Here is a 19,655-nt window from a genome sequence, read left to right as displayed (position 1 = left end):
CATGGTGAATTGAGCGTGGTTGCCGCGGTGGATGGCGTGAAGCCTCCACACGCGCTATGTCTCCGTGGCAACGCGCTCAAGCCACGTGATAAGATGCGCAGGTTGACTGTCTCAGACGCAGAGGCAACTGGGATTTGTCCTCCGCCACCTGGACTGAGGCGAATCACTATGCGACCACGAGGACTTACAGCGCATTGGGAATTGGGCATTCCAAATTGGGAGAAAATGGTAGTGCATATGAGCAAACATCCTGCCAAAGTTATGGATTCTTGCTCAAGTATTTATTCTCTTCACCATTCCTGCCACATTCTTTACAGGTCAACTGGCTTACATAAGCCTGCCAATCGGCCACACCTTCTTTTGATTTTGTGGAAAAACACTTTGCATCTCTCATTTCAGAAACACTAGGGAAGTCCAAATCTACAAATCTACTGAAGTGGCAAGTCATTGCGGCCCACTGAGATCTGGAGATTAAGGCCCACCATAGATGGTCTGCATAACAAATTTTCCCAATCAGACAAATCAGCATCGGTTTGCCATATCTATATGCTTCTTACTCACAAAGATATGAGATAGATACCCAATCACCTCTAAGGTGCATTTGGGGATGCAAAAAAGGTTGTTGGTGATGCACTTCTGATGTCTATCTTAAAAGGAAGACAGGAAAGAAACCACAAAAGTATTCAGTCCACCTGTTCGTATTGCAACAAACTTTCAAAACGCTGTTGAAAAGAACAGCACTGCTGGTCACAAGCATATGTTGTGTTTCAGATGCTGGTGTACTGGAGTCCCTTAAACAGCAAGACTAACTTGGTCAAACAGCATCATCAGAAAGACCATGCTGGCTGACCAGCATCATCAGAAAGACCATGCTGGCTGACCAGCATTTTTTGGCTATGCAGGGCAACCAGCTAGACCAGCATAAACCAACCTGGATAAGCATGGAAATTCACGCTGGTCTAAGCTGGTCTTTTCAACAGGGTATTGTACATTTCAACAATGCTACAAGATTGACTTTACATAATCTAAACAAGCAACCTCCATATTAGATAATGCTCCTCTAAAAGACCTTAAATATGTAAGCTTCACATTTGCTGATATAAACTACAGTTCCTCACCACCACGGTCTTATGTTTTCAATCACAAAGTATTAGCAGTGCTTTTTTCAGTCAGAACAACCTTCTCTGCATTAGAAAACCTGATTCAGGTATTCCACGTCTGAGCTCGGCACAAGTATACGGCCGCTATGTTTTCACGAACAAAATAAAGGTAAACCAATGTAATGCCTCTATAATGCCCCCAAGCCTCGAAAGGGATTTATAGGGCAGGTGTCAACCCCACCACCCACTAGAACCATAACAATGACCTTTACATTTCATGGAACTTCGGGTATGGCCTCAGGATGCTGATAATAACAAATGTAAGACAGATATATTCCATTCCCTCCGGCCAAACCAGTTATAAATATGCATGCACCAAACAAACAGTCCTTGAACTTTAGCGCACATATTGTGTGTTGCTAAAATCATTTCTCAAATGTCATATACATACCTTCACATGCCTTGTATTTGCAGAACATTTCTTAAAGGGATAGTTCTCCAAAAATTAAACTTCTGTCATCTTTTACTCATCCTCTTAAAAATGGAAGCATTAGGCAGAATGTTAGCCTCTGTCAACATTTTCTTTCATTGCATCTTTTTCCATACAATCACTTGCTCCATGCCAGTAAGAACTTGTAAACTATGCCTCTACCTTGGAATTTCTATGGAACCAAATACGTCATGCATGTGATAAATGTGCCATAGTTAGCTATTTCTGACAGTAAACACATTGAGTCCTTAAGGGCTATCTGGGTCTCTACTGTACAGAAAGCATGAATTAATTAAACACAGTCTCACAGTGTGCTGTTTGGAGTACACCGCCATAACCTGTCAGGGCCATGTTGTATCACACCTCAGGGAGATCAACAGTAGACTAACACAAAATCATCTAAGGGCATTTATCCACATTCAGTAAGTTAGATGATGTGGCAGGGCTCGGGTAGGTCATACCACATGCTGTCTGTGACCTGAAAAGACAGAAACCAAACATGTTGTACATGCGATCACCAGGAACCTGCCGAGCTGTAAATTAAGAAAGGCTCATGGGTGTTTTAATGAAAGAGAATAAGTCATTTAAACACTGTTCCTTGATTATTTTAAAACAATCCTAAAATATCTAGACATGACCAACTGTCTGGTGCTGGAATATTAATATTTTGATTTGTCATCAGTGGAACAAATGTTCCTGCCAAGGTAGTCATTTTCATCGCAATGACAGTGAAATGATAAAAACCATAAAGAATAGAGATGTCGTATTTAAGTATTTCAGGTTCAAACGCAGCCATGGAAACGGGAGCAGGAGCAAAGGTCACATTTGTCACAGAGACGGGAAGATACACAGATCTTGCTTTTTTTTTTTTCTCTCCTCTTCATTTCCACACACACAGATCTTTCTCTAACTATAAATAACAGTTTGACTGAAGATAACTGTCTGCTGATTCTAATAAGTTTTTTTATTATTATTATTAAGTGATTTCACCAACTCTAAATTTAAGTGTGAATTGACTTTTAAAAAAAAAATATTTGGACTACACTGGAGAAGAAAAAAAAAAAAAAAAGTGTAATGTGCATGACAGTCACAACCCCCCCAAAAAATAAATGTTATCAAACAGATTCCAGAAAACTCCCCCCATCTATCAAACAGGGTTGATAGTGCCAGTTACACTTTTAAGTGAAATTAACCTACAAATAACTTAGTTGACTACATAAGGGATACAAGAAAAGAATTTTAACATGGAAAAAAAATGACATCCATTAAACTAGATTAATTTTTAGATAAGGTAAATACTTAAGCAAATTTAAAGACAAGACAGCTTTCTTACCCCGTTGGAAAAGTTTTTTTTCCTTCATTTTAAACAAATTTAATACATTACATTTTAAGAATAATCTAATAGTAAATTTAGTGAGGCTTATACTTCAAACAAGAAAAAACTATTTACCAATGGAGTAAGGAAAATTAACAAGTAACAACATCCTGTTTTAAAAGGTTTAAATATTTTTATTGGAAAAGAAAAAAAAAAAAAAAAAGTTACACTTGCATAGTGTAAGTGTGCTGCATCTTAAGACTGAATTTTTAATGCCTGTAATTCTATATTTTCTATCAATATCGACATCTCATGCATATGTTAATTACCCACAGCAATAATGAATCTTGCTTGCTGCTTAACTACACTTAACGTAGTAGACCCAATCGATACCAAGATGGCCAAATTGTGATAGATGCACTCTGTGCTGACACAGTGCTCTAAACTCTGTAGGGTAGAGAGTAAAGAGGTCCCTTAGCAGCTGAATAAATAATGAGCATGGGTACTGTTCATTGGCCCCCTCCCTCTCTGCAGGGCAGATACGACCCTTGTCTTAATAACTCAAGAGCCCTGATTGATTAGCTCCTTATTATTAATAGATAAGGGTTAAGACTTTGATACGACCGGCCTGTTTGAAAATACACATCACACATATTATTAAAGTTATTAAAATAGTACAAAATATATGCAGTGCTGCAAGCTTACTAAATTAAGCACAAATATAGTCAAAAATAGCATTCGTGTCTTTTGGTAAATCATTCAGTTTGGTTGAATTTCTTTAACCACTAAAGTGTGAGATAAATGAAATTGAGCCCCAAAAGCACAATGTAGTTTATCAGACTCCATTTCCTTTGTCTCTGCATTACATGCTCTTCAGGATTCAAGGTTGCTTACAGCTCTAGCCTTAAGGCCCTGATCAATATGTTGGGTTTGCCTCTTTGAAATACACAACTACTTATAAGGGAGTCTAACCTTGAGACACCTAAAAAAAAAAAAAAATAGGAAATGAGAGAGAACCTGGGCTTCTAGTACAGTGGTCCAATAGTGTCCAATCACAATGCAGGAACCCTGGGAAGCCACAAATTTAATGAGCTAGAGCAGCGTTTCCCAACTGGGGTGCCACAGCACTCTGGGATGCCATCTGGCAAAATCAGGGTTGCCATGTGAAAAATCCTTCAAACATTTACAAAATCCAAAAATGCTTATGAAATATAAAAAATAAAAAATAAAAATCATACATTTCTCAATAGTAACAACAATAAATAATATTCTGCGTCTCTCTCGCATTGAGCCAAGGTAGCACATGCGAGCAACGTTTATAATCAACTGAGCTGTCCACACAGCAAGCGTGCAACATTTGAGCGATCTAGTTTTGCCTTGTCACATCGTGGTGCTCACTCATATTACAGCTCCTTTGACAACAGAAAAGGCAGAAATAGCAAAGATTCTTTGTGTATAATGCTACCAGAACAGCTGCAGGGTGTAGAGAAATGCTCTCTCAAAACAGACTACTTCATCCTGTTAAACACCAAATACATCTCATCTCCATCTGACCTATACAGATATTTTCTCTGCCTTGTGAATCAGTCAATTTGATAAGCAGGCCTGTATCAAATAACATCATAAAACTATTAATAAATCAATGCCCTCCAGTTTAAAGTTGATTAAATCCACTGAAAATTGACAGATGAAATCCTGAAAAAGGGGACCTTGCTGCTAAATTAGTTATGTTTATTGAAAATAGTTAATTTGTATAATAAAGATGGATAATTAGATATTATTTTGAATATTATGCATGTATATTATTTAAGGGATACCACTTTTAAAGGAATTATTGATCACAAAATTAAAATACTGATCACTCACCTTCATGTTTTTGCAAACCCATATGGCTTTTTTTCCCCCCATCTGTGGAACTCCAAAAAGGAGATGTTCGGCAGAATGTTAATCTCAGTCACCATTCACTTTCATTCATAATTTTTTTCCATACAGTGAAAGTGAATGGTGACTGAGACTAACATTCATCCTAACATCTCCTTGTGTTCTGCAGAAGAAAGAAATGATTTTGGGCTTGAAACTACATATGGTCAAGTAATCATGACAGAATTTCCATTTAACTACCTGTTAAAGTATTTGTTAAAAAGGTATTTGCCAAGAACAATATAAATGTAAGTCAGTACATGATTGTATGTCTTCCTGGAAAAGAAGTGACTGAATAGAAGGGACAAAAATGTAGGTTGTACACTTAAGAAAAACACATTCCATCTGAATAAAACTAGAGGTAAGAATTGAGATCCCAGTAAGATTTAGATGAGATTGTTAAATTTGGGATCTTTTAGTATAACAAGTTTTAGTAACTTAGTTTTAGTAGCTCTCAGGGGAAAGCGCATCTGAGAAATCTTGCGCAATAACCTTTTTTGTGCACGCAAGAACACTTGTATACCATAATTAGTGAATGCGAGACCCAAAGTGAGTTTGTGCTTTTTCACTGAAATGTTTTTGTTGTTTTTGCAGACAGTAAAACTTAAACTACAAAAGTAGGGCTAAAGGGTCGTTCACATTAGGATCCGAGCATGCAAAATATTTCGGACACCACAACAGTCCAGGAAATGATCTCACGCACATCTTCTATTGGTCACATCAATTCTCATCTTCCAGATTCACAGGTCAGAGTTCACCAAATTTTAGTATGCAGCAGAATGCAAACTTTCTTTGCATGAGCTTGTGTTTTCAGTCTCCCGTGTACAGACACATTTGAATGGGAATGAAGAGTGTGACCACCCCTTAAGACTTTTAATGACAGCTTAGTTCAGATCATCTCAGATTGCTTACAGGACCTGCGATAACACCAAGCAAAAGAGCCCCACTGAATATGAAGGAGAACAAGATTTCACTTGTTTAAGATTTACCTTAACATTTGTTCAGGCCAAATAAACACCAAAGGTGCCAATGAGTTTTTTGGTGTTATTAATTCAGTTGAATTTAGTATAACTCTTTAGGGCCTGAGGCCAGCAATCAATCACCATTTTTTTTCTATGCCCCAATGAATCTTTATTAATTCAAAATGGTTTACATTTAATTACAGCCATACACAGTTCACAGTCTCCCCAATAGCCCCTTGAGGACAGAGGGAAAGAGAACAGAAAAGCTGGTGGGCCTAACGTGAAACTATAAGATACTAAGCCAAGATTAGGTGTCGAAAATATTGTGTACACACATCCGTCCAATATCACTGCTTTATCCATCTGGATTCACTCTGTCAGCTACAATGAGCTCATGCCTGTGTGTTACACAAGCTCAACAAACTATGTACAGAGAAAAACAGCCCTGAGAATGCAGAGAGAACGCTTAAGCCTAACATTTACAATCACCACAGTGTTAACCCAGCCACGGGAATTTGGCCCAATCCCCTATAAAAACAACAGACTCTTCAAAGTCTTAAACAGAGTGTATCATATGACTATACTAAGACAAGATTCTTAAAGCTCAAAAGATAAGAGTGTAAGAGCAATCAAGGGAGACTGTAGAGGACAAAAATGATTTTGGCAGATGTAAGATGTTCTCACAACTGTCCATTTCCTCAATGAGGAATTTAAATTCACTTCACTTCTTTGGTGTGCTGGTATAAAAAATTAAAAAAAAACCTCTACACAACTGGCCCAGGACAGGGCTTCCATTTCTTTTGTGGGAGATTGGCAGTATTGTCTAGCGAACTGCCAAAATCTATAGTGATGCACAGCAAGGGAGGAGGAAACGGCTCACTGTAAATTTAATTTCCCTTCACTGTATGTCTAGCAGTGTGACATTCTATCACCACCAAAAGCACTGTGACCTTATGAAGGAAACTTGTCAACCCACAAAAATAAAAAAAGACTGCCTGACATCAAAGAGTAAGAATTTGCTTTTTTTTTTTTTTAGTACATTTTTCAAACAGTGGGTTACACAGGGTGTCAGCGATTCACTTTTAAGACGTCTCTCCACTGCTTAGTGTAGTGTGCAATACAATCTTATACAGTCACATGGGAACTAGGGAGGAATAACCTACCAAAAGTAAAACGACAAGGATCCGATTTCAGTTTTTCTATAGGGTATACAGCCCTCAGGTGGTCAAATAAAGTACTGCTTAGTGAAAAGCTGCAAACAAAGTCTATATGGACTTCAGTCCAGTGTAGCCTGTAATTTTCACAAGCATCATTTCAGGCCTACTGAGTATATAACCAAATTTACCCTCTTAAGTTCTTTTTGGACTTTCTGTTCACAGATCTTGGTCTTATCAGCTCTGCATATCACATTTGTAGAAATGCATAAAGATCCTTCAAGGGGTCCCCTGAACTAAACTGAACTTTGAGGTTCACCTTGATTCTTAATGCAGAAAGTAAAATTTCAGCTCCTGTCTAATACCAAAATGTCATTTGTTGCCACCTTCATTAGATACGATATGACCACACATGGGGCTGATGTGGAATTAGAATTATGATTGAGGAACTGCCATTTTCACATCTTAATTTACTCTCATAACATCCAGAGCCAAACTCATTTCATCCCAAGCATACACAAAAAAAAAAAAAAAATGAAAGTAAATATAGCAGGAAAGAAAAGTATTTTCTAAATTGAATAAGTTTAAGCATGAACTTGAAAATAAGTACATTCTACATTTGTTCTCAATTCAAACATGTAAAAATTAATGCACTTGCTTAAATATTAAGATTGTTTCTCTTTACAATGCATCATCTACAGTCGTTAAATAGAAAACCTTGTCATAATTATTTGCTAATTTGAGTAAATTTCACATTTGCCTTTGCACACTACTCATGCAAAGCAGCTTTATCTTAGCATAAAGTTTTCCTTATTATACTATGGGCAATAAAGTGTTCAGTATGAGTAAATGCATTAATTAGTTTGCTTTATTTTAGAACAAACTTTCTACAACCAATTGAAATATTAAATCCAAAAAAAAAAAAAAAAGTTACACTATTGGAACGAAAAAGCTGGATCAACGCAAACAAACATCTTTGCATATTTTTTATTTTTGCTCATTTCAAGTGCACTTTGCCCATTTCAGTGTTACCCTCTGTTCTGCAACCAGATTGAACTTCTCACTCTGGATAAGTACTAGGACAGTGCAGGGAAATCCTCTGGATCATCTGGGTTTGGAGCCTTAGGAAACACAAAATCATTTAGCCCCAAACCATTTCTAAATGCATAGTCTCTCACACTACAATAATATTCAACAGTTACAATACTTACCTTGCAAAGTACTTTTAAACTACAAGCCTTGCATTTCACAGGGCTGTGTATTGGTTGCATCAGAAATGAATGCCCCAAACAATTCAAACTTACCACTTCATATTTTTGTGGAGGAGATCTCTGGGATGGCATGGAAGGTGCCACACGGCCACGACCACCTCTCCCACCACGAGAGGGCCGAGCCAGGCTGCCAAAGTTGATTTCCAACTGACATGTGATGTCATTGGCCGGGCGGCGGAAAACCACATCCTCATCGTCAATGCCATTATGTTGTTTCTAAAAAAAGAATGATGTGAAGTGTATATACAGTAGCTGTTCAGAAGTTATGAAATTAATCCCTCCAAAAGTTAAAGGAACTTTCTTGCTGGAAAAAAATAACCCACACAGCACAAGTTTTGTAAGAGCTGATCTGTTTCTACCGAAAGATATAGACCTGTGCCCTGCTCCACCTCATTCTGTACCCATTAATATGCTTCAATAAAATGAACATTAAAAACAGATTAAAATCTGTATGATCGAGATCTGCATTCAGCAAATGACTCCGTACCTCAAGGAATTTGGACTTATGGATCACCACGGCCTTGGACGGCATAGCGGAGTCTGCCTTACGGATATTTAGCTCTGCCTTGGGCCTGCTTTGCTCCTGTAGGGCCTTCCACTCATCCAGTGTCATCTCTATGGCAACCTCAATCACGTTCTCAGTCTCCGAAGGTCTGCAGGAGACAAGGAAGCATAAAAAACTACCCATTACAAACCATGAGCAGAAGTTCTAAATTTATGAAGTCAAAATTGTATTCACTGTCAGGCATCATGTGCATTACAAGATATTCCCTGCAGCTGTGTAAAATGGACCTGTTTTCTCCATCAGTCTCTACGGCCTCGGGGGTCTCATCGGTTTCGCCCACCTCTTCACTTGGTGTCGCCTCTTCAATTTCACTACAGGACAAGGAAAATGACAACCACTTCAAATGAGACAGATCAATGTAATAACTTAATCCAAACCAGTGAGATCAGATACAAGTTTAGAACCTAGTATAAAAAGTAACTTCACCTTATATGGTCTCTCATAGAACCCCAGTTGCGAGATCCACTGCCACCACGCTTCTCTTCTGAGCGGACACTCCTGATTTAAAGTAAAGTCTTATTTACTATCAGAAATTGTGCACAGAAAGCGCTGGACTTAAAATACAAAGCAAGTTGTTAAACAAGGATTTTGCATCCCTATTGAATTTCCTTAAGGCCCATTCACACCGTCGGCGACGTCGCACAACACTATCCAATTCAGTTTCAATAAGTGCAGAGCGACTTCTAGCAACACTAACTGCAGTGACCTTTGGTGACAGAAGTCGCAGAGTCGAGCAACAAGACAAAGTCGAGAAAATTTTAACTTTATGCAACTGAAGAGCAACATAAGCCTAGTTTCCATCCACTTTATGCTATTTTGTTATCGACAAAGTGAAAGTGTGTAAAAAAAATAAAATAAAAATTGCGTAATTTGCCGTCTTTCCATTCAAATGACCTTTTATCGATAAAAATGGTGTGCGTGCTGACGTCATGCCTAAAAAACAGTCGCGTAAGTTTTGGTTTATCGCAAAAGAAATTTGCCATTAAGCCGTTTCCATACAGAAATGTGCGTCTATCTCTAATTGCGTACATTTTGCCTCCCAGATGTCCCTAATGTTTTGGTAAAAACATTTGGTGTCATGTTTGCAGATCAGATATATATGCCATTAAGATCAATCCATAATCACGTACAATAAATTGGCTTTCAAGGATGTATACCGTCGTCATGATTAACAAAGTTTAACGATTGGGGTAAATTGTCATGCGACGCTATATTTTTGCGTTAATGACAATTTTCTCAACAAAAAGTGCTTCCAAACCAGTTTATCGCAACATCTGAAGTATCTACACAGAATTTATGCGCTAGAGTTAAACAGAAAAATATTATGTCGACACTTGTGAAATTTTAGCGATAATTTGCGCTTCCATCGGCTATATTTTGATGCGCTAAAACTTTTTGCAAAAAATCCTTTGATGGAAACGTAGTCATTCATGAGCGACTACCAGTGAGAGAAGACAGTGGAGCTCAAGTCATCCTTCTCCAAGCAGCGAGTGTGCGAGATACTCAAAAGCACACAAGATGGAGAAGTTTCTGTGAGTGATTTCACTGTTCTCATTTATCTCTTATCATATACATTAATATAGCCTAATAAAAATGATGCGTGGAAACCATGTTGGCATTCCGAGTGAGTTTGTTCATGATATGATGCATAAAGCACTGCTGCAGATTATATAAAAACACTGTCCCCTGCAAAATGTTAATTTTTAGATGCAACAGAACTGGTTTTTCAAATTAGAATGATATTCGTTTTACCGGCAGTACAATCTTTAATCAGAATTTCCAAAACTACTACTACGCCAGATGTGTGGTCAACCAATAACATTAAAAGTGACAAAACATTAAAAATGCCCACCAGCAACACAGATCGCAGAGTGTAACGACACCAAGCGACAATGTAATTTGCAGTGTGGACGGGGCATTGGTCCATTCACTTAAACCTCACCCTGTCATTCCAAAAAGTACACTAGATTCCAACTCCTCTGAAGCCATAGTATAGTTTTGTGAAAGTGTTTCAGTGAATAATGAGTTAACCCTTTCGCAAGTGAGTTTTTCCTGTACTGACTTACAGTACGGCTTTAAACTTTTTTTTTTTTGTGATTTTCTGAATGTTTAACTTAAAAAAAATTAAGATATTGGGATGTTGAAAAAACTATTTGAGCAGCCGAGTGGTTCGATCGTATGTGCAAAAGGGTTACATTTCGATCTGTTCATCACAAAAAGCCAATGTACTGCTTCAGAAGACTTTGAATATAACAGATGAGTTGCATGGAGTACTTTTATAATACTTTAGTTGTAAAGATTTCAAATTTCTCCTTTTGTATTCCATGTAAAAACAACTTCAAATGGGTTTGGATCAACATCAAGGTTAGTAACAATGGCAATGAAAATTATTTTTTGGGTGAACTATTCCTTAAATATGACAGCAATTGACCACTGCTCACGTTCTGTCACTGCCACTATGTCTTTCAAACTCCCGCTTTCCTCTCTGATCAAATCCGTCACTGGATCTTGGATATCCTGGGCCTCTGGCTCCTCGTCCTCTTCCTGTACCTCTTCCTCTACCAGCCCTGTCCAACACATCATCCACAGGCCTACAGAGAGGAAGATAAATTAAGGCGAATGTACATTAATTCAGGCAGGGTTATAAATAAAAGACAAGTCAATTTATTAGTAGAGAAGAGATTTTTACCTCTCAACTGAAAAACTGAGGGGGGTGTCACCATCACTGTGTTTGCGCTCCAAAGTCCCACGTCTCTCTACTCGCTCCTCAACCTCCCCACGAGCAAGACACACTTGGACTACAAATTTAGTTGGATTAAAATACATACAACAAACAGATCTACAAATTACTTAATGGGATAGGTCAAGGAAAATTAAAATGGTCTTCATTTACTCACCCTCATGTTTTTCCAAACCCATTTCCTCCATGAAACGCGAAAGGAAATGTTAGGCAGAACGTTAGCCTCAATCACCATTCACTTTCATTGTACGGAGAACAATAATTATGCAATGAAAATGGTGAGGGAAGCTAACATTCAGCCAAAAATCTCCTTTTGTGTTCCACAAAGTCATACATGTCTGCATGCAAGAGTATAATTTATTTTTTCAACACTTTACAAAACTGAATTTTTATTTTACTCACCCTTATGTTCCAAACCCAAACAAATTTCTTCAGTAGAACACAAAAGCAGATGCTAGGCAGAATATTAAGTGTCACCATTCACTTTAATTGTACGGGGGAGGATGTGCAACAAAAGAGAATGGTGACTGAGGCTTTTTGGTGTTACATTTATTAAAAAAAAAAAAATAAAAAATTTTAAAAATTCATAAAAAAACATGATGGTGAGTAAATGACAACAATAGTTTACTTGAAGTGACATTTCGACAGTTATGTGCACACACACACACACACATAACGGAATACATGTAATGGGATTACATATTTAAAATATAGGTAACTATTCCACTGCAGTTATAATTTAAATCATTGGTATTTAGAATAGTTATATTCAAAAATAATTACTATGCATTTTATTGTCATTTGTTTCATTTAATATTTAGTCCTTTCAGATGGAAAACATTTATACATATAAATGATGCGATCCAAAGTGCATTTGAACAGCAGTGAGACACTTTCTTATGATGTGTTACATTCATACGAGCAGACAAAGAAGTTTGGAGCACAAGAAACAGAAATAAACCTTGTGTAAATTGTCAGCTTTATGCTAAGCTAAAATGCTATTTCTAGCCAGTTTACATGCACATGTTACCAGACACGATCATATTTTATCATCAAGAAAATTCACGTTGGATCATAATTTCTTTTTTCTAGTAAGACCTTTGATATTAGGGAAAAAATCATATTCCTGATACTAATTTTTGTATTGTTAAAATAAGATCAATTTGATTTATCTTGTTTCAGAAACAACACTGCATAAGATATTTAGGTTTTTCAGAGAATGTATTTTTAACATGTGTATTTTGTCTTACTGTACTGGCAGAATTTTTATAGTTAAAACAAGTGAAAAAATCTACCAGTACTGAAGTAATCCAAAGTATTTAGAATACGTTACTGACCTTGAGTAATCTAACGAAATACGTTACAAATTACATTTTACAGCATGTATTCTGTAATCTAGAATACATTTCAAAAGTAACCCTCCCAACCCTGTGTGTGTGTGTGTGTGTGTGTGAGTGTGTGTGTGTGTGTGTGTATAACAAATTCAACTAACACAGATTTAAACAATTACCTGATTAAATGTTACTCATCACTAATTATCAAAGACATGTTTTTTTTTAACCTACCTTGTCCACCTCCACCTGCGGAAAAAACAATTTTTCTGTCCCTTTGAGACTCCTTTTTTCCAGTTTTCGTCGTGGTTGAAGTTTTCTTTTGCTCCTCTTTCTTTTTCTTTTGCCGTTTTTCCACCTGTGAGGCATATAAGATGTCAAAAGGGTCGGTCTCATCGTCGAGCAGATGGCCGAAACGATTAGTTACGGCACATCCATATTCCTCATCAGGAATCTCCTCCACTAACTCCTTCATCTTTCTTGCTTATTTCAAGCAAAGTGAAATAACCGACTTACAAACGACTTTCGATCATCGAAGGATCGCAAATATCGCAATTACCGCAGAACTAGGTTCTGCTTATCCCCCAAATAGACAAAAAGGTTGCGTTACAAAGCGCCCATAGATAGAAGTAAATCCCGAGAACAAATGAACATAACCGTCAGCTGTAACGTTCAGCTAATTGGGTGCAGGTAAACTTATAAGCAGCAACTAGTCTCCGCCCCGGAAGTCTGCTTCATTTTCAGAGTGCACTCATAAATATTAAGTTTTGATTAACCAACCAAATTGATTAAAAATTAAAGGAATATTTCGGTTACAATAAAAGTTAGGCTCCAAAGAACAGCATTTGCGGCATTATTTTGATTACCACAAAAATTATTTAGACTCGTCCTTCCTTTCCTTTAAAAAGAAAAGGCAAAAATCGAAGTTACAGTGACACATTTACAATGGAAGTGAAAGAGACCAACTTTTGGAGGGTTTGAAGGCAGAAATGTGAAGCTTATAATTTTTATAAAACCACTTATATTAATTATGTTAAAACTGTATTATTTGAGCTGTAACGTTGTTTAAATCTTCATTTTTACTGTCATTTTAGGGTTTGTTGACATTACATCGTCATGGCAACGAAGCTGTAAAATTGGCTTTAACTTTACACAGAAAAGGATAGTAAGTGATTTACACTAAAATCATGTTAACATGCATATTGTCTTGTGGCTATACTTTTGAAACAGTATTTTAACAGTATTGACTCACATTTACTTCCATTGTAAGTGCCTCACTGTAAACCATATTTTTTCTTTTTTTAAGGTGTTAGTCCAAATGATTTTTGTGGTAATCAATGTAATTCCGCAAATGCTGTCGATTAAGCTTAACTTGTATTGAACCCAGAATATTTCTTTTAACTGTTGGAATCTCTAAAGCCTAATCCATTTTATTGCCCCTATTTTGTGAGACTGAATATTTGTAAAAGATAACTTTGTGAACAAAACAATTATAAATCTATTATCATTCTATGATAAATTGTAACATTTGTGTATATTTCTGACATCTTGATGCCTTCCTCTATATACTGCCTGAGAAGGCAGCGTTTTTCAGGTTTTAACAGCCTTTAAATTTGACCAAAAAGTATCGCAAACTACAATAAGTATGCTTTAGTTAACATTAAATATCATAAACTATGTGAAGAAAACAAATACAACATTGTAAAGTGTTACCCAGGTATCTTAAGGCATAACTTTATAACAGCTTTCATGGTGGGAGAATACCTTTGACCCCCTAAAATCCTGCCTAGGTAGGCAGCTCACTAGGCTTTAATAAAATATATTTAATGTGCCAGTGCCACCTAGTGTCAATTACAAAAGAGAGAAAAAAACAGAGGTGGTTCTTCATGGTGTTTATTGCATTCACACACAACCATTGATTCCAGTCTTTCTTTGAAAATGTAATTGTTTACACCTTAAAAATGCAGAAGCATACAAACTCATTTAATTTTTAATTCCAGAAAAGACTCTACAGATCATTACAATGCTATGTTTTACATGATCTATTTCACATAGCCCTGAACATATGATCAGTTACATGTAGTACAGTGTATCCTTTGGTTTTGCAAAAAGGTAACTGCTACTGGTGAATTTACATGGCGTATTTACATTTATGTTGTTTCAGGTTTCTCTGATCCACAAACTTCTTTCCACAGCTCTCACAACTGAATGATTTCATACCAGTGTGTACCCTCTGATGGGTCCTCAGATGTACAGCCTGATTGAATGTCTTGCCACATACATCACAACTAAAAGGTCTCTCCCCCGTATGGATTCTCATGTGCATTTGAATACTGCTTGCATACCCAAAGCTCTTTCCACATATGTCACAACTGTAAGGCTTTTCTTTTGTGTGAACCCTTTGGTGAACTGTGAGGGCAGCTTGTGAATAGAATTTCTTTTGACAATGATCACAGCTGAACTTCTTCAGCAAAGGACTGACTAGTCTTTCATGATGCTTCTCTCCTGTATGTACAAGCATGTGTTGATTAAGAGAACTGGGGAAGATGAAAGCCTTATTACATATCGAACAGACATAATCTCTTCTTCCTATGTGAATGATTCGCTTGTGCCTTTTCATGTAGTCCGAACTGGTAAATCCTTTCCCACAAACATCACAAAGAAACGGTTTGCTCGAAGTGTGTTTGTGCGTATGAATTTTTAGAGCATACGCTGTGGTGTACCTCTTCAAACATATAGGACAACCATACAGCTTCACTCCTGTGTGACCTGCTCGGTGTCTGTTGAGATTTCCAGAGGTGGCAAACTTCTTGTCACATATGTCGCACACATATCGTTTTTCCCTCGTATGCACGAGCATATGCGCTTGCAAATGTTTACGAGCGCTGAATCGCTTGTCGCAGAGTTCACATCCAAATTCGTACGTTTTCTCAATGTGACTCTTCTGGTGATTTTTCAGATATCTCTCACAACTATAAAATGCACCACATATCTCGCAGCAGTACGGCTTCACTCCAGTGTGCAGCGTTTGGTGATCAAGCATGTTTTGTTTAATTTTGAACTGTTTGTCACATACAGGGCAGTTGTAGAGCTTTTCGAGTGCTCTGCACCTGTGTCTACTGAATGAACGCTTGCCAGGAAAAATCTTCTGACAGTTTAGGCAAGTAACTGTCTTCTCTGCTGTGTGCAGACGCTTGTGCTTCTCCAAAGAGGCCTGAAATACGAACGACTTGGAACATATATCACATCTGAATAACTGAGCTCCAGTGTGTTTTGCTACATGTCTGATGAGGCAGTTCCTCATGGTAAAACGCTTATCACAGTAGGAACACTTGTAATGTTTAACATGAGCCCGAACATGGTTAATGAACTTCCACCTTAGTTCAAAACACTTCCCACAGGTTTTGCATCGGAACAAACCATCATTCAATTGCTTGATTATATCCATGTTGGAAGTGATGTTAGGCTGATTGTTGGTGTTCTCGATGATAATATTTAAACCTTGCATAAGTGATTCGTTTGCATTCTGACTGGTTTCAAAGACATCATAAGATTCGTCTTCGTAGTTATTTTGGAGAATGCCTGTTAGGATAAGAACAGAGTATATTTCAGAAAAACTCATTTGAAAGGTAACTGTTGATTATTATTAGTTTAATACAAATATTGGCAGAAATGTCTTTAAAGGTGCACTCAGTAATTTTTCCCTCATTTTAAAAAGTTTTACTAATAAAAAAATTATAAGTAATTTGGAAAAATATATACACTGACATGAGATAAAGAGTCAAATCAGTGGTCTAATAGACCAAAAATTTGGCGATATCACCGCCTACATCACAAATGTAAGTGGTGGCAAAAAGACTGGTGTGAACAGTAAACCAAAAATGAAGTTAGAAGACCCAACTGTCTTCAAAAAGTTAGATCTCAACTTTAAAACATAACTGGACCGGAAGAGCCCCAAAAGAAAACTGGCCCCAGAGCCCTTGCTAGCCATAATCCACCCCTGAATAGTTTAGCTGAAAATATTTCTTTATTTATGATGGCTGTGTCGTACTTTTGCTTAATCGATGATTATAATTAGCTGTGTTACTAGAAATAGTGTACCTAACCCTAGCTAGCTTTGAAACTAATAGCAAATTTTTGTCTATACTTTCATTTATAATTGGTTATTATCCATGCTGCTAGATGTCAGTATAAAGTCCAAGAGAACTGCCAAATCAGGCGCAACATTAACAAAAAATTTACTGAGTGCACCTTTAAGCATTGCATTGTCATCCATTTGTCTTACTTTGAGTGGTCACTTCAATTGTTTCCAGGGATGGATTGACAGCATCACATGTTTCAAGCTGCACAATGAATTCTTCATGTAGAGTTTCAAACTCAATATTCAACTCTGGATTTGTATGAAATCTCTGGTGTTTCATTAAGCATTTCATCATTTTGAAAGTATTCCCACATGTTAGACAATTAAAAGGTCTTTCTTTGTGTAAAGCATTGTGAATGTCCAACAAGGCCACGTCATTGAATGATATTCCACAGGTGTCACAAATGAAAGGCTCCTGTCTCTCTTCTGCAGCCACATTTGTGCTTGTAGAAGGTTGGCTCTCACCTGAACTCCCCAACAGAATTACTGCCTGTGCAAAGGAAATCTGTTGGTACTGATTATTTGCTGCATGTCCAGAGTCAACATCATGATGCTCTGTTTCCACTTCATCGTCATCATTGTTTGTTTCAGGTTCCAAAGACACACTGTTTTCAGGCTCAGATGATGCTGCTTGACTATCTGTGAGAACACAGAGATGTCAAATCATTAATATACACACAGTGGGATCCAAAAGTCTGAAACCACAATGAAAATCTGTAATTCACAATATGGCATGGTCTCAAATGCCTTATTGTTTTTATAAAATGGTTACAACATAATAAAATAAAAAGCTGCATTTAATTTTAAGCAACATATCGAATAACAGTAAATTATATTGAAATACTGTTTAGGGACACAAGGTATAGTCATTAAAAAAAATCATTTATGACCACACGTCTATTCATCAGATTGGCAAGATGCTGGCTGTCAGCATTGTAAGGGCAGATATCTGGAGCAACAGCTTTTTAGTCATCTTTTTTTATAAATCCATCTCTACCAAATACAGATAAATAACCAGTTACATTTTGAGATCTTTGGAAAGCTTACTTCTACTGTCTGCCTACAAGTTATATTTGTCAAACTCAAGACCTTGGATTCAAGTTAGTGATTTAGCATAAAAGCTTAAGCTACCGTTTGACTTGTCTTGTTTTGAAAGCTGCAACTTTGCTGTAGCTTCCAGTACTTGAGCCGTGATGCGATCATAAATCAGCTTTACCATGGTCTCTACAGTTGCTTTACTCAACATCTCCATGAATGCTGCAAACTCCTTCTGAGAAGCAAAACAGATTGTTAGATGACTCGTTAATTGCGTGAACCTATTGAAAATATCTGCATGACAAGTACATGGTTTAATTAGATTGACACTTTTGCTTATACTCTATTCTATTGTTTTATTATCTGTGTGTCTGTCAAAACACCTACAATCTGCAATGTGGTATATGAAATATATATATGGTCACATATTATTACCAAAACAGGTTACAAAAGCTCAGTATAAATTAGCCTAATAGGCAAGCCCAGTTAACATATGTACTATGTTTCTATCTATTCTATTATATTATGTATTTGAAATAGATTATTTATGCTGTGCCTCATTATGATTTTAATACATTTATGCGAAACGGTATTTACAAGACAAGCAACAGTTCACCAACTTATAGCCAGAAGCTTGTTATATAAAGTAATTTACATTGCATACATTTTTCTGCGCTAGAACTTACAGTTTTGGCTTGATTCGCCTGCTTGAGTTTGTTTTTGTTGACAGCTCCGCCCTTGTTGCTCTTCAACTGCTCTGATAAGACAGTGAAGTCAGAGAGATGTTTGCTCAACTCCGACACCACACTTTCAACTAAAACCCCCATAACGGAGGAAAGCAGCTCGTGGATTGCTGCCGTCATGGTCGGGGATGATTAGCCAGCACTTTAGGAGCAATGCATGACATAAATGCACGTACAAAGTTCCTTAGCTAGTCCGAGCCATTTTTCTTCTTCTTCTTCTTCTTCTTCTTCTTCTTCTTCTTCTTGCTGTTTTACGGCGGTTTGCAAACCAGCCATTTTCTTGTTTGTGGCGGGCGAAAAAAAAAAACGGAAGGAAATGTATCTCTAAAACCCAAATACCGGGAATATATTTTGACAAAATAATACTTCCACCTACAGGATTGGAGTACGTAGTACGCTTTGCTCAAGTAATGTATCAACTACACTGTAAAGTTAAAATTCTATTGTTTTCAATGAGAAGTTTGAGCTTTCATTCTGTACTGGAGGTATTAAACCTTCATATGAAGTCCATATTAATTAGCATAATATTTATTTTATATTCTTATATATTTATTTCTTATAATGTATATTGAGTGTTCCTCCTGTACTGAAGGTATTAACCCTTTAAGCTCTGAATGTGTTTTTAAAGATTTCCTGTTTAGTGGCATGACCAAAATTAAAGGCTTGTAACAAAAAAAACAAAACAAAAAAGTAAATTGTTTGTTATCATTTTAAAGAAAACTTTCACATTTTTTAATGACAAAGAGTATGATAAATTCTGAAACTCTCAGCATAAGAAACTGCTACAACTAATAACAACTAATTACACATGTAAATACAACAATGATTAAAGGTATGCTCTCTCCAAAGCATGCAGGCATGAGTAATGAGATCTCATTCAGTTCCATT

General features: G+C 36.9%; 2 protein-coding genes across 3 annotated transcripts; both read right to left on the bottom strand.

Moving 5' to 3' along the window:
* Positions 1–7,937: 7,937 nt before the first annotated feature.
* On the bottom strand, positions 7,938–13,418 carry LOC127428959 (intracellular hyaluronan-binding protein 4-like). The gene is made up of 8 exons (XM_051677655.1): positions 13,083–13,418; positions 11,467–11,569; positions 11,219–11,368; positions 9,204–9,275; positions 9,005–9,088; positions 8,700–8,865; positions 8,246–8,428; positions 7,938–8,062 (listed from the first exon to the last, which is right to left on the bottom strand). Exons 1-8 carry the CDS (start codon positions 13,321–13,323, stop codon positions 8,018–8,020), a joined length of 1,044 nt encoding a protein of 347 aa, XP_051533615.1. The 5' UTR covers positions 13,324–13,418; the 3' UTR covers positions 7,938–8,017.
* Positions 13,419–14,731: 1,313 nt separating this feature from the next.
* Positions 14,732–19,076, bottom strand: LOC127429112 (zinc finger protein ZFP2-like). Of its 2 annotated transcripts, none has more exons than XM_051677919.1 (4): positions 18,711–19,076; positions 18,121–18,256; positions 17,134–17,628; positions 14,732–16,430 (listed from the first exon to the last, which is right to left on the bottom strand). In XM_051677919.1, the coding sequence occupies exons 1-4, from the start codon at positions 18,885–18,887 to the stop codon at positions 14,980–14,982; spliced, it is 2,259 nt and encodes a 752-aa protein (XP_051533879.1). In that variant the 5' UTR covers positions 18,888–19,076; the 3' UTR covers positions 14,732–14,979. The 2 variants fall into 2 exon arrangements, with proteins under 2 accessions (XP_051533879.1, XP_051533878.1); XM_051677918.1 differs by having other exon boundaries at positions 18,121–18,259; positions 18,711–19,075.
* Positions 19,077–19,655: the final 579 nt, after the last annotated feature.

Source organism: Myxocyprinus asiaticus, chromosome 38 (genome assembly GCF_019703515.2).
Source record: "Myxocyprinus asiaticus isolate MX2 ecotype Aquarium Trade chromosome 38, UBuf_Myxa_2, whole genome shotgun sequence".
NCBI classification, from domain to species: domain Eukaryota; kingdom Metazoa; phylum Chordata; class Actinopteri; order Cypriniformes; family Catostomidae; genus Myxocyprinus; species Myxocyprinus asiaticus.
The sequence above is the reverse complement of the archived record's forward strand: the minus strand, read 5'-3'. Positions and strand labels throughout refer to the sequence as shown.

Bases quoted from the DNA above. Each gene is read 5' to 3' on its own strand.
- LOC127429112 (XM_051677918.1), bottom strand. From the start codon at position 18,887: ATGACGGCAGCAATCCACGAGCTGCTTTCCTCCGTTATGGGGGTTTTA. The intron at 18,260-18,710 runs GTAAGTTCTAGC...TTTGCTTCTCAG, and splicing joins AGGCGAATCAAGCCAAAACT to AAGGAGTTTGCAGCATTCAT. The intron at 17,629-18,120 runs GTAGCTTAAGCT...GTGTTCTCACAG, and splicing joins AAAACAAGACAAGTCAAACG to ATAGTCAAGCAGCATCATCT.
- LOC127428959 (XM_051677655.1), bottom strand. From the start codon at position 13,323: ATGAAGGAGTTAGTGGAGGAGATTCCTGATGAGGAATATGGATGTGCC. The intron at 9,276-11,218 runs GTGAGCAGTGGT...ACTTTAAATCAG, and splicing joins CATAGTGGCAGTGACAGAAC to GAGTGTCCGCTCAGAAGAGA. The intron at 8,063-8,245 runs GTAAGTTTGAAT...GTGTTTCCTAAG, and splicing joins CTCCACAAAAATATGAAGTG to GCTCCAAACCCAGATGATCC.